The sequence below is a fragment of the Caretta caretta genome, chromosome 1 (assembly GCF_965140235.1).
Source record: "Caretta caretta isolate rCarCar2 chromosome 1, rCarCar1.hap1, whole genome shotgun sequence".
In the NCBI taxonomy this organism is placed as follows: Eukaryota; Metazoa; Chordata; order Testudines; family Cheloniidae; genus Caretta; species Caretta caretta.
The window spans coordinates 50,253,847-50,268,506 of NC_134206.1; the positions used below are offsets into that span (position 1 = coordinate 50,253,847).

The 14,660-nt window shown below is 50.4% G+C and overlaps 1 protein-coding gene across 2 annotated transcripts; it reads right to left on the reverse strand.

Annotated features, from left to right (window-relative positions):
* Nucleotides 1-4,068: 4,068 nt before the first annotated feature.
* On the reverse strand, nucleotides 4,069-8,850 carry LOC125635639 (endogenous retrovirus group K member 9 Pol protein). 2 transcript variants are annotated; one of them, XM_048847585.2, is made up of 2 exons: nucleotides 8,500-8,850; nucleotides 4,069-5,678 (listed from the first exon to the last, which is right to left on the reverse strand). In XM_048847585.2, exons 1-2 carry the CDS (start codon nucleotides 8,830-8,832, stop codon nucleotides 5,307-5,309), a joined length of 705 nt encoding a protein of 234 aa, XP_048703542.1. In that variant the 5' UTR covers nucleotides 8,833-8,850; the 3' UTR covers nucleotides 4,069-5,306. The 2 variants fall into 2 exon arrangements, with proteins under 2 accessions (XP_048703542.1, XP_074984042.1); XM_075127941.1 differs by lacking the exon at nucleotides 8,500-8,850 and adding an exon at nucleotides 7,304-8,443.
* Between the last annotated feature and the right edge of the window lie 5,810 nt (nucleotides 8,851-14,660).

Genomic DNA, 14,660 nt, shown 5'->3' on the forward strand with positions numbered 1-14,660 from the left:
GTCACACTGGTGAGGTCCATCAGCCTCACTCTTAGGTCTGGTAGGCAGGTACCAATGCATCTATAGTTGCCTACATTGACAAAAGGGAGCCATTTGCAGCTCAGAGAAGTGTCTCCATTCATAGAATCACAGAATAACAGAGTTGGAAGGGACCTCTGGAGGCCATCTAGTCCAACCCCCTGCCCAGAGCAGGGCCAATCCCAACTAAATCATCCCAGTCTGGGCTTTGTCAAGCCATTCTTCCTCACCAGGGGAACTTCTGCCCCTGAGACATTAGAAAGAAGCTTAATCAGCTGTAAGTGTCTCTGTTCCTCTTTTTAATAGCTGTAAGCACTTAGGCCTGGATCACCACAGGGACCTGGGTTTTGCAACACACAGTGTTGTGCCATCTGATTTTCAGGTGCCTAGAAAAATCACTGGAACAATTTGTGTCACAAAGCCTGAGTTACACTCCCTATACAACAAATGGGGAGAGCTAGGTGCCTAGGAATGCAGTCCACAGAAGCCAGCATGCTAGGTGGGGAGCCACCTAAGTTGGCCACTGAGAGATGCTAATGACAGGGGTGAGTGCTAAGTCTCACCCCTCTCAGGTAGGTGCCTGTCTCTGCTAGCAAGCCACAACTGGGAACCCGTCTCCTGGTGTCAGGTGGCTTAGGGACCTAAGACATTTCTTATGAGAATGAGTTAGGCTCTGCCTCACTCCTTGCTGAATAGCCAGAGGAGGTGATACCCACCTGATAACTTTTATCCCAATGTTTCGCAGGCTCATCCAGGCTGTGGAAGACCTTGGTTCAATTCCCCCCTCTGCCTGACTGGGGAAAAACAGATTTGAACAGGACATCTCCCACCAGTGAGGAGCATAGAGCCTGCTCTAACCACAGAGCTATGGGCTTATCTGATGTAAGGCTCCCTCAATCTCTCCTATTGAAGCTGTTCCAGTTTGAATAAATAATTAAAGAGCAATTGGAATCAATGTAGTGGATCCTAGGTCTGCCACCTCCCAGGTTAGGGCCCCAACCACCAGACTATAGGGTCATTCTCTCTCACTCTCTGGCTCAGTAACAACTCACAGTAGCATCTAAAACTAGCCTAATTCAATTAATTTTATTATATTTATTACCTTTGCTATGTTATTCACAATGTTCCCACTGTGATTATAATTGCTCTGATACTAGTTCCTGGCATTAGTATTGAAGTCTTACTACATATGCTGTGCTCTGTTGAGGGTCACTTCAAACTGTCTCTGTGCTACCTGATTCTAGTGACTAGCTAGCTGCGGAAGAGCATGAACCCCAGCTGCTTTACAACTGAATTTTAAATGTTTTAATTGATTGTCAGTAAATGGGGGAGGGGAGCAAGAGCAGACGGTTTCATGGAGAGCAAGCACCAAACAGGAAGGAAGAAACAGAAGCGGGGATAGAACATGTTGATGGGAGGGACAGTCACAGGCCAATTCACTGTAATTAGTGGGAGGCTCCAGCTCAGAAAGGCTGGGAACCACTGCTTTGTAGCTATTTCTGAAGCTCATCGGGCTGCTGTTCACTGTGCATTTCAAGCTGGTTTCTGTTTTGCTGAGAAAGGTCACATGCCACTGTGCAATAAAAGCCATTTTCAATTAGCATTGTAGCAAAGTTGTCTGGAGCTCTCTTGATCCAGCTGGGAAAAATGTAGGAAAAAACAAAACAAAACAAAATTGCTTCTCATGAACATTTCGCTTCTTGCTAGTGATATCAGACAGCCCTGGAGTAAAAGACAGTTACTTTTTCCATAACTGGTGTTCTTCAAGATGTGTTGCTCATGTCCATTCCATATTAGGTGTGTGTGCTCGCCACATGAACTGGTGCTGGAAGTTTTTCCCTCAGCAGTATCCATAGGGGACCGGCTCTAGCACCCCCTGGAGAGGAGCCCTCATGGCACGGTGTAAGGGGCACCGCCAGCTCCCCCCACCATCAGTTCCCTCTTGCCGGAAACTCCTACAGTGGGGAAGGAGGGCGCATTGAGGAATAAACATGAGCAACACATCTCGAAGAACACCAGTTACGGAAAAGGTAACTGTCTTTTCTTCTTCAAGTGCTTGCTCATGTCCATTCTATATTAGGCGACTCCAAAACAGTACCCCTGGAGGTGGATAGGAGTTCACATACGTGTAGATTGCAACACAGCTCTGCTGAACTCAGTGTCGTCCCTGGCTTGCTGAGTGATGGCATAATGAGTGGTAAACGTGTGGACAGAGGACCACGTTGCGGCTCTACAGCTGTCCTGGATAGGGATGTGTGCCAGGAAGGCCACCAAAGACCCCTGCGATTTCAAGTGGGCTCTGACAATCGGCAGCAGCAGAACACCCACCAGGTGGTAACAGGTCCTTATGCACGAGGTAATCCAATTGGAAATCCTCTGCGAGGACACTGGGTGACCCTTCCTCCTATCCGCTGTAGCAATGAGGAATTGGTTTGATTTATGGAAAGGCAGGTATGCTCCAAGTAAAAAGCCAAGGCCCTCCAGACATCCAGGGCGTGGAGATGCCTCTCTTCACTGGTCTTGTGCTCTTTGGGACAGAACCCTGGGAGGAAGATGTCCTGGTTCATATGGAAGGGGGACACCACCTTTGGCAGGAAGGCCAGGTGGGGCTGCAGCTGAACTTTATCTTTGCAGAACACCATGTATGGAGGCTCTGAGGTCAAGGCTTTAATTTTGGAGACCCGTTTCACCGACGTCATCACCACCAGGAACGCAACCTTCCATGAAAGAAGTTAAAGAAGTATGAGCTGGATGAATGGACTATAAGGTGGAGAGAAAGTTGGCTAGATTGTCGGGCTCAATGGGTAGTGATCAATGGCTCCATGTCTAGTTGGCAGCCGGTATCAAGTGGAGCGCCCCAAGGATCGGTCCTGGGGCCAGTTTTGTTCAATATCTTCATAAATGATCTGGAGGATGGTGTGGATTGCACTCTCAGCAAGTTTGCAGATGACACTAAACTGGGAAGAGAGGTAGATACGCTGGAGAGTAGGGATAGGATACAGAGGGCCCTAGACAAATTGGAGGATTGGGCCAAAAGAAATCTGATGAGGTTCAAGAAGGACAAGTGCAGAGTCCTGCACTTAGGACAGAAAAATCCCATGCACCGCTACAGACTAGGGACCGAATGGCTAGGCAGCAGTTCTGCAGAAAAGGACCTAGGGGTTACAGTGGACGAGAAGCTGGATATGAATCAACAGTGTGCCCTTGTTGCTAAGAAAGCCAATGGCATTTTGGGATGTATAAGTAGGAGCATTGCCAGCAGATCGAGGGACGTGATTGTTCTCCTCTATTCGGCATTGGTGAGGCCTCATCTGGAGTACTGTGTCCAGTTTTGGGCCCCACACTACAAGAAGGATGTGGATAAATTGGAAAATTTCCAGCAGAGGGCAACAAAAATGATTAGGGGACTGGAACACATGACTTATGAGGAGAGGCTGAGGGAACTGGGATTGTTTAGTCTGCGGAAGAGAAGAATGAGGGGGGGGATTTGATAGCTGCTTTCAACTACCTGAAAGGGGGTTCCAAAGAGGATGAATCTAGACTGTTCTCAGTGGTAGCAGATGACATAACAAGGAGTAATGGTCTCAAGTTGCAGTGGGGGAGGTTTAGGTTGGATATTAGAAAAAACTTTTTCACTAGGAGGGTGGTGAAACACTGGAATGCCTTACCTAGGGAGGTGGTGGAATCTCCTTCCTTAGAATTTTTTAAGGTCAGGCTTGACAAAGCCCTGGCTGGGATGATTTAGTTGGGGATTGGTCCTGCTTTGAGCAGGGGGTTGGACTAGATGACCTCCTGAAGTCCCTTTCAACCCTGATATTCTATGATTCTATGACAGGTGGGAAAGGAAGCAGGAACCCAGCGGTTCAAAGGGTGGGCCAGTGAGTCTAGAGAGGACTAAGTTAAGATCCCACTGTGGGACCAGTGGGAAAACCTCCTCCACTTGGCCAAGTAAGTCAGTCTAGTTGAGGGTTCCTACTTTCCAGGAGGACCCGTTGGACCCCTTCCAAACAGGTCCACTTGTGGCGGTTCAGTGATGAGACAGAACACAGCTTTATGCAAGCAAACAGGCTGGTCAGCTGAGATGGGCCGTTCTGCCCCCCCCCGCCTTCCACCTTCTCCTTTTATTATATTTCTCCCCCTAAGCATTACACACTGCTACACAAAGGAATGTATGACGTTAATTCATATACTTAGTTACCATCCTCTATCTACTACAATCCTGGTTCTCAGGCCTTGAGCCCAGGCTAAGAAAGCCTCCCACAGTTGCTGTCAAAACAATCAAGTTCTCATGGTTCATATCTAGCCCTTGTCCTTGGATAGAGCAATGTGTGCATTGCTTCTACGAAACAGTCAGGGTGTGCCCCGCCTGCTTCCAGGTGGAATAGCTAAACATTAACCCTTCATCTCCCCGTTTTTTATTTATTGATATTTGGCCATCTCATGGCAGCCGTCAATTTGTTTTGTCATGCTATTTAACTCCCAGACAGACAAGGACATAACCTGGGGAGCTTTCCAGGGCAAAATTTTACAAAGTCTTAACAAGGAAAGAATACATTGTACACAGCAGCAGCAAAAAAATAAGCCCAATGATTTCAAACACAGAATAACCAAAAGCTCAACATCTGCAATATAATCATCTAAAAGGGGTACACTTCTTTTACTACAATTGTAACCAGCAAAAGGCAATATAAGTATCATTCTACTAAGACAGCAAAGGGTGCCATCACTTAAATTTGCAGGAATATAATTAAAGGTGCGTGAAGTGTGGGAATTGGTCCTGCTTCGAGCAGGGGGTTGGACTAGATGACCTTCTGGGGTCCCTTCCAACCCTTATATTCTATGATTATATTCTATGAACCGCAAGTAAAAACCCATCCTGATGGTAGGATGATATGGCCATAATTATATGAAACATTAACAGCATGGGAACAATTTAAAAGGGGTTGAGAAATTTTTCGACAGCCCAAGGGCACCTTTGTACTAGTGCAGTTAACTACACGCGCACAGGTGACATTGTGAGCCCCGGCCGGGTACGGTGTGTAGAGGGATATAGCCGTGCGAGGCAGAATATAGTTGGCCGGGCCCCAATTAGCCATGCTAGAGTACTGGGAGGAAAAATTAACATAAGCAGAGAACAGTGTCTTATTCTCCATCTCCCCAGGGTGATGACATACTGGAATAAGGCATGTACCTAACAAATCTCCGGCTGCTACAAAATTAAATAAACAAAAGTGGGTAACATTTGCTATTGAAGCCAATCTTTCCCATATGTTATATGTCATTCGGGCTTATAACGGGGGAGGCGCTTCTGAGCCAACCCCTACAGGAAATAGCAGGCACAAAAGGCACACAATCATCACAGAATTAGCAGTGATTTGGGCGAGAATCGCCACAAACAAAGTCTCAGGAGTCTCTGGCTGTTGATCTGCTGCCAGTCTTCGTTGAGCCGCGGCGACCAATGCTTTTACTGCTCCCCATGTCACGGGCTGGCTTGGGACGCTACGCCTCCTCCGTTTCCGTCCCGTCGTTGTCGACTCGGGGGGCAACGCGGTCTCCTCCAAGGTCAGCTGAAACTCTGGTATGGGATTCGACAGTCCCTGGTGCCATGCCATGTTGTTTAAGTGCCGGTCGCACACACCGAGCTGGAACCCACAACGGTCCTGCAGGGAGAGACACAGCAGCATATCCCCGACCCCAAGTGATTAGAGGCACTGGGCCCAGCCACTGTGGATCGGGCAGCTGACAATAAAAGACACGTGGTCTTTCCAGTACCTCAGATTAGTGAAAATGCCGATCCGCAGGGGTCTGCTGATCTGCATTCAGTGTTAAATTATTTAAAGTAAACAAGAGGATATGCATTTGTTGTTAAATGTCTCCTAAGGTTCGGAGACGCAGCTCCCCTTGTTTTAATTGTTTATCTAGCAAGGTTTTGAGTGTGCGATTGGCACGTTCAACAATGGCTTGGCCCATGAAATTATAAGGGATTCCGTGTGTAAGACGGACGTCCCAGCGGGCACAAAAGGTGGAGAGGGCTGCAGAGCAGTAGGCTGGGGCATTATCTATTTTAATTTGGCAGGGGCGACCCATAACAAAAAAGCAGGCCAGCAAATGGTGAATAACTTTGTTAGTGGCTTCCCCACATTGTGGGGAAGCCCAAAAGAAAGCCTAAATAAGTATCAACGGAAACATGTAAAAACAAATAGGGGCGGAATTGTGGCACATGAGTAACATCCATCTGCCACAGCTGATTTGCTGCGGTACCTCGGGGGTTAACGGCATAAGAAAAAGTAGGAGCAGCAGCAGCACAGTGGGGGCAGGAACGAACAATGGAACGTGCATGATCAGCAGGAATGTGAAACTGCCGGGCCAAAACAGAGGCAGACTGCTGAAAAAAGGCATGGCTTTCAATGGGGTCAGAAAAAAGGGAATTTACCTGACCACGCAACGCGCGTGCACTGCCCTCAGTGAGTGGCCCAGGCAGAGGGGAATGACTGCAAATATGAGCAACAAAGTAAGGGAAATGACAAGTGGCAAAAAGGTGCTGCAAAAACAAAAACAGGCGAAGGAGGTCTGCATCAACCTGAGGGGTAATGAGGGCAAGGGGTAAATAATCAATTTCCTAATAAACATAATAGGTATCCACAATTAAATTAAAGGGACAATCAGCAAAAGGTTGAAAGGCCAAAATAACAGCAGCTAATTCTGAGGGCAAAGGGGGATGGTAAAAAAAAACAATCTTTTAAATCCAGCACACAAAGTTGATCAGTTTGAGGAATTAAATTTGGATTTGGCAAGCCAAATTGCAAGGGGCCCATAGGTTGGATGCGTTTATTTATTTCCCTTAAATCATGTAACAGCCGCCAAGCACCCGATTTTTTCTGAATAACAAACACCGGGGTGTTCCAGGGACTAGCGGAGCTCTCCAGTCGCTGTGCTTGCAAATGCTGCTGCACAAGTGAATGAAGTGCTTTTAGCTTTTTTAGAGGGAGGGGCCACTGATCAATCCATACGGGCTCTAAGGATTGCCATACCAAGGGTAAGGCGGAGGGCACGGTGGGTGAGGGAGGGTTTTGGGCCATCAGATGTTAATATCAAGGGTGGTGTCTAACTTTGTAAGTAAATCACGGCCCCAAATATTGAGGTGGACAGGGAGCACAAAAGGGCGGATAGTAGCAAGGGTACGGCCTCCCGGTTTAGAGACCGTGACCCAAGACAAACTTTGGCGCCCGGGTTTACTACCCCCGATCCCCCACAATTCTTTAGAAGGATCCGTAGGCCAACTAACCGGCCACTCCAGATCACGAATCACCGTAACGTCAGCTCCAGTGTCCACCAGCCCTGTAAAAGGAACATCATCTAAGAGAAGTGTTAACTGAGGCTTCGAGGGGCGGACTGACATTGTCAGAGCAACAAGTGGAGAAGACGCGCTGTGAGACGGCGAGTGAGACAACGTCGATCCAAAGCCGCCTCCGCCCCGAGTTCGATCCTCGGCAGCTGGCACCTGATAGGGGACTAAAATCAATTGTGCAATTGACCGTCCACGCGGGAGCGACTGTGGAAGATGAGTCCACACCTGAACCTTAATAACGCCAGTGTAATCAGCATCAATGACTCCTGGAATGACAAAAAAGCCCTGTTTCCCAGCATGTGAGCGAGGGAGAACAAGACCTACAAAGCCGGCAGGGAGAGGTCCCGTCACCTGTGTAGGTATGGCACAGACCTCCCCTGGCAGCCGAAAGTCAGTGTCCTCCTGCATGATCAAATCAAGCCCTGCACTTCCAGCAGTCGCCGCCCTCATAGAGTCTACGGATTCCAAGGCAGAGGAGCGATTGCCTGAGTAGGAAACCCCCCCGTTTGGCCCTGGGTTCGGGGGGGACCCGTCGCGCGGTTTCCCGACCCGCTACGACACTGATTAGCCCAGTGATAACCTTTCCCACACTTGGGGCACTTCTTTGAGGGTCGGGCTGGTGCCTTAGATGAGCGGCACTCCCGCTGAAAATGACCCTCCTTACCACAGCGGTAACAACGCTTCCCCTCCTTCCCAGTTTTTCTGAGGGCGGCAGCCAGAACTCCAGCCTTGTGGGCTTGTGTGCCAATGTTCTGGCACGCCCGCAGCATGTCTGAGAGCTCTAAAATACCAGAGGCTTGTGCTGCCTGGAGAGCACGGCGGCAATCCTCGTTTGCATTTTCAACTGCCAATTTTAACAGGAGCTCGTGAGCTGCCTCAGTGTTATCCACCTGTCGGAGGATACCCTCCTGCAATCTGTTGGTAAAATCCAAAAAGGACTCTGAGGCACCCTGACGGATACTGACAAAGCTTTTGGTAGGCTTGCCTGAATCCGGGACCTTCTTGAAAGCATGCTGGGCACAGGTGGAAATAATGGGGAAGACAGCCTGAGGGAGTTGAGACTGCATCTCAATAGTAGCAAACAGGCCCTCCCCTGCCAAATGCTCATAAATGATACCGCGCTCTCTATGTACCTGAGCTTGGCGTTCTGCCATCTGCCGATACTCACTAAGCCAAATAACATACTGACTGGGTGACATCATCATGTGCAGCAGCGTTTTCCAATCCTCAGGGATTAGGGAGTACCCAGTACCCATCCCTTCAATGAGACCACGCACAAAGGTGCTAGTCAGGCCAAATTCACGAATTGCTTTCTTTACCTCTCTAACCACCGAGTATGGCAAAGTGGTCCAGGTGCCCACGGGGTTGCCCTGGTCATCATTCTGCCAGGTCACCGGGCAAACGGAGACCAGATCAGCCAGCTCCTCCGCTGTAAGATCTGATCGAGCTTTCGCTGCGTGAACCATTTGTTGCACCAGCGAAAGCTTCTGAGCAGATGCAGAGACCCTCCGGGGGGCCCCACGGGGGGAGGGTGATCACACACCGGCTCCGGTGGGGAAGGCCAGGGAGGCGGTGGTAATAGAGGCACTGGGGGAGAAGCAGGGGGAGGGATGGCTGCAGGAGCGAACGGGGGTGGCGGGATCGGCAGCCCCTCTGTTGGTGCTGGAGAGGGCCTTTCCGAGGCGACACGCTGCGTCGCATCGCCAGGAGGGGGGATGGCTGCAGGAGCGGATGGGCGTGGCGAGATCACCAGCCTCGCGAGGGAGGGCCGGTCGGAGGCGACACGCTGTACCACGTCGCGGCAGAGGTGCCAGGCATGTAAAGCCTGCACGGGCGCCCGAGGCTCTTCGTGCAATGTCTAGCCCAATCGCTCCCAGTCCGCTAGCTTAAGGCTTCCGGCTTCAGGATACCACGGGCACTTGGCACGCACCTCCTGTAGCAGGAGAGTAAGTGCTCGAGCCGGGCAGTCATGCTGAGCCTTACGCAGCAAATACTGCAGCTCATTGCGGTGTTGCACTTGCAAAGCAGAGAGGGAGCTTCCCATACTTACCACAATGAAAAATACTCACCGGGATCCACGAAGCGGATGAGTGACGCGTCTGAAACCCTTGCCGGGCGAGGTGAGTGCTGAGGGCCCCACGTTTGGGCGCCAGTTGTGGCGGTTCAGTGATGAGACAGAACACAGCTTTATGCAAGCAAACAGGCTGGTCAGCTGAGACGGGCCGTTCTGCCCCCCCCGCCTTCCACCTTCTCCTTTTATTATATTTCTCCCCCTAAGCATTACACACTGCTACACAAAGGAATGTATGACGTTAATTCATATACTTAGTTACCATCCTCTATCTACTACAATCCTGGTTCTCAGGCCTTGAGCCCAGGCTAAGAAAGCCTCCCACAGTTGCTGTCGAAACAATCAAGTTCTCATGGTTCATATCTAGCCCTTGTCCTTGGATAGAGCAATGTGTGCATTGCTTCTACGAAACAGTCAGGGTGTGCCCCGCCTGCTTCCAGGTGGAATAGCTAAACATTAACGCTTCATCCACTCCTCTGGGTTCAGCCACGCTGAGAGGGGGAGGGAGCCAAGGTTGGGGTGTAAAAGCCAACTGTAGTCCTGTGACAGCAAGTCCAGTCGGTTGGGCGGGGCCCAGAAAGGGGCTGCTGTCAGGTTCATGAGCGTGCCGAACCAATGCTGGTGAGGCCACGCCGGGGTGATCATGACAATCTGGGCTTTGTCTCTCTTGATCCTTGCCAGGGCCATGCTGATGAGTGGAATTGGAGGGAATGTGTATATAAGGCTCCCTGACAGGAGGAAGCCATTGCTCAGACTTTGCCTTGAGCAAAACCGGTGGCATATCCTGTTCTGTCTGGTAGCAAACAGGTCCACTTTGGGAGTTCCCCACCTTTGGAAGATTGTGCAGGCTATCTCTGTATGGAGTGACCACTCGTGGTGAGAGGAGAATTGCCTGATGAGCTGGTCCACCAGCATATTCCTGATGCCAAGAAGGTGACGAGCTTCCAGGTGGATTTTGTGGCTGATGCAGAAGTCCCAGAAATGGAATGCCTCTTGGCAGAGAGTCAATGGATGTGCTCCCCTTTGCCTGTTGATGTAGAACACCGAGGCTCTGTTGTTCATCAGGATTTGTACCACCTTATCCAACAGGTGGGGCAGGAAGACTCTGCATGCCATCCGGACTGTTCGGAGCTCTTTGACATTTATGTGCAACTACGCCTCCTCAGGGGACCGCATCCCCATAGTTTGGAGAATGCCAAGATGCACACCCCAGCTGAAGTCCGAGGCATCTGACATCTGCTTGATGGAGTAAGGAGGGTTGTCGAACGGAACCCCCTCCAGGACTGTCCTCCAGTTGGTCCACCATCGCAGCAAGGTAAGTATCGCCTGGGAAATGATAACTATCTTTTCCAGGGGTCTCGGGACTTGGAATAGACGATCCCCAGCCATTGTTGCAGGGGCGCATCCAGAGCCTGGCATGGTGGACCACGTGGCCCAGCAGGCACAGACAGACCCTGGCTGTAGTCAGAGGGAATGCGGAGACTTCCGTGATGAGTTTGTCAATGTATGGAATCTTTCCAGTGGCAGGAACGCTCTGGCGCAGGTCGAGTAGAGGACAGCTCCGATAAACTCTACCCTCTGCACTGGCACTAACGTTTACTTTTTGTCATTTACCAGTAGGCCCAGAGAGCAGCACGTGGCTTGAAGTATCACAACATCCCTCTAGACTTGAGACCTGGAGCTACCCTTGACAAGCCAGTCGTCAAGGTACAGGTAGATCTGGATGCCCCAGCGCCTGAGGTAAGCCACTGCCACTGACATGCACTTGGTAAACACCCTCGGTGTCATCGCCAGACTGAATGGGAGGACTGTAATCTGGAAGTGGTGGGGGTCCCACTGTAACCCGGAGGAAGAGTCTGTGTCCTTGAAAGATCACTATGTGGAAGTATGAGTCCTTCAAGCCGAGGGCGGCATACCAGTCTCCCGGATCCAGAAAGGGGATAATAGAAGCCAGAGAGACCATGCGGAATTTTAGCATCTTTAGGGCTTGCAGATCCAAGATGGGCCGTAGACCACCCTTGGCCTTTGGGATCAAGTAGTACTGGGAATAGAACCCCTTGTTCCTGTACTCGAGAGGAACTTCTTCCACTGCACCCAGCTGGAGCAACCACTTTATCTCCTGTGCTATGAGGCTCTCGGGAGAGGGGTCCCTGAAAAGGGATGGGGAAGGCAGGTGCAAAGGGGGATAGAAAGGAACTGTAGCATATAATCCTGCTCCACTGTGCTGAGGACCCCGCAGTCTGAAGTTACAACTGCCCAAGCAGGGAGGAAAAGGGAAAGGTGGATCCGGGAATAGTTTGGTAGGTTGCTCTCGGGCGCACCCTCAATGCAACCATTTGGCTCCTTGCTTGTTGCGGGTCGATCCCGACTGGGTAGAGGGTGGAGGCAGGTGGCGCTTGTAGCCCTTGGCTCGTTTGTGGGACTGGTCCTGCCAAGGCTGGCTACCCTGGCTCTCAGGCTGCTGTGGTTTGAACTGCTTACACACTGGGGCTGGGACGTAGAGACCCAGGGTTTTCAGGGTTGTGTGGGAGTCCTTGAGGCCATGCAACTTGCTGCCTGTTTGCTCTTCAAATAGGGCACTGCCATCAAAGGGCAAGTCCTGCAAGGACTGCTGGGCCTCGGTGGACAACCCATAGAGAAACAGCCAGGAGGCTCGCCACATAGACACAGCAAAAGCCATGTTGTGGGCAGCAGCATCAGCAGCACCCGATGCCACCTGGAGGGCCGCCCTGGCCGCGGTTGTGCCCTTATTGAGGATCGCTTGGAAATCCTTCTTAGAAGCCTCAGGGAGCGACCCTTTGAACTTGGTCATGGCTTGCCACAAATTAAAGTCATATCGGCCAAGGAGGGTTTGGTGGTTGGCCACTCTCAGCTGAAGGCTGGAAGACGAATAAACCTTATGTCCGAAGAGATCCAGCCTCCTCAAGTCTTTATTTTTGGGGGTGGCCCAGGTTGTCCTTGACTCTCCTTGTGGTTAACTGCTTCAACCACAAGGGACTTAGGGGCTGGGTGGGAATAATAGTACTCACGCCCTTCGGTTGGGACGAAGAACTTGTGTTCGGCCCTTTTAGAGATAGGGGCCAGGGAAGAGGGGGTCTGCCACAGGGCATTAGTGATTTTGGAAACCCCTTCACAAAGGGGTAGAGCCACCCTGGCAGGAGCTGAGGACCAGAGGACGTCAAACAGAGAATCCGAGGGCTCTTCCAGTTCCTCTGCCTGAAGCCCCAGGTTAGAAGCGACCCTCTTCAAAAGTCTCTGGTGTGCTTCAGCGTCATCCTGAGGAACTGGCAGAAGTAGCCCCGTGATAGCCTCATCCAGCGATGATGATGCTGCGGGAACCTCCATGTCCATTGGTGGTCCAGCAGCTTACTGCCCTGGGTCCTCCTGAACCTGTGCAGTCTTACCCCCAAAGCCTTGAGCACTGGAGGGGGATGGGATACCGAGGCTGCTGGCCTCTTCGAGGCTCCCAACACAAATCAGGCAGCCTGGGAAGGTTGGGTGAACCGCCAAGGATTCCATGGATACCATGGCACCAGCCACTGCACTTGGGGCCATTGGACAGGTTTTGGTGCTGATAACATAGTCGGCACTGCCAGTACCGGGGCTTGTCCCGCAGTCAGGGAAACATGCTCCGAGCCGGGGCCACCAGTGGAGTGGTCGGTACTGGACGACCAGGACCGGGCTGAGCGGAGGTTCTTGTCCGACTGGTGCTGGTCGCTGCATCCCGAAGCTGACCTGTCCGAGTGAGACTGACTTGGTCGGGTTCTCACGGATCGATGGCGTTCGGTGGATCTGCAGCGTATACCCAGCGATCCATGCCTCCCGCTACTCGACCGGTACTGGGACGTTGAACGGGACCAGGAGCTACTACGGGCTGTGTCAAGGTTCCTCCCCCACTCTGAACTCTAGGGTACAGATGTGGGGACCTGCATGAAAAACCTCCTAAGCTTATCTTTACCAGCTTAGGTCAAAACTTCCCCAAGGTACAAAATATTACACCCGTTATCCTTGGAATGGCCGCTACCACCACCAAACTAATACTGGTTACTGGGGAAGAGCTGTTTGGACGCGTCTTTCCCCCCAAAATACTTCCCAAAACCTTGCACCCCACTTCCTGGACAAGGTTTGGTAAAAAGCCTCACCAATTTGCCTAGGTGACTACAGACCCAGACCCTTGGATCTTAAGAACAATGAACAATCCTCCCAACACTTGCACCCCCCCTTTCCTGGGAAATGTTGGATAAAAAGCCTCACCAATTTGCATAGGTGACCACAGACCCAAACCCTTGGATCTGAGAACAATGAAAAAGCATTCAGTTTTTTACAAGAAGACTTTTAATAAAAAATAGCAGTAAATAGAAATAAAGAAATCCCCCCTGTAAAATCAGGATGGTAGATATCTTACAGGGTAATTAGATTCAAAAACATAGAGAACCCCTCTAGGCAAAACCTTAAGTTACAAAAAAGATATACAGACAGAAATAGTTATTCTATTCAGCACAATTCTTTTCTCAGCCATTTAAAGAAATCATAATCTAACACATACCTAGCTAGATTACTTACTAAAAGTTCTAAGCCTCCATTCCTGTTCTGTCCCTGGCCAAGACGACTACAGACAGACACAAACCCTTTGTTCCTCTCCCTCCTCCCAGCTTTTGAAAGTATCTTGTCTCCTCATTGGTCATTTTGGTCAGGTGCCAGTGAGGTTACCTTTAGCTTCTTAACCCTTTACAGGTGAGAGGAGCTTTCCCCTGGCCAGGAGGGATTTCAAAGGGGTTTACCCTTCCCTTTATATTTATGACACGCCCCCCAAATCTCAGCTAGGGTGAAACACTGGCTGGGATTTCTTCCTGGAGCTCTAGGAAAACAGAGTTAATAAGACACATGCATCTCTAAATATACTACCAAGTACATAAAGACTAACAATATTTTCCACATCTCAAGGACGATTTTAACCAGTTGATTCTGGGAAACTTTCACGGGAGAGTGCATCAGCCACTTTGTTAGAAGCTCCTGAGATGTGTTGGATGTCGAAATCAAAATCTTGGAGAGCTAAACTCCACCGAAGAAGTTTTTTGTTAGTTTCCTTGACGGTGTGAAGCCACTTCAGTGCAGCATGGTCGGTTTGCAGGTGGAAACGCCGTCCCCAAACATATGGGCGTAGCTTTTCCAGAGCATAGACAATGGCATAACATTCTTTTTCAGTGACTGACCAGTTGCTTT

Excerpts from the sequence above, each read along its gene's own strand:
- LOC125635639 (XM_075127941.1), bottom strand. The coding sequence starts at position 7,816 with ATGAGGGCGGCGACTGCTGGAAGTGCAGGGCTTGATTTGATCATGCAG. Across the intron at positions 5,679-7,303 it reads TTCGTGATCTGGAGTGGCCG|GACCGTTGTGGGTTCCAGCT; the intron begins GTTAGTTGGCCT and ends CTCTCCCTGCAG.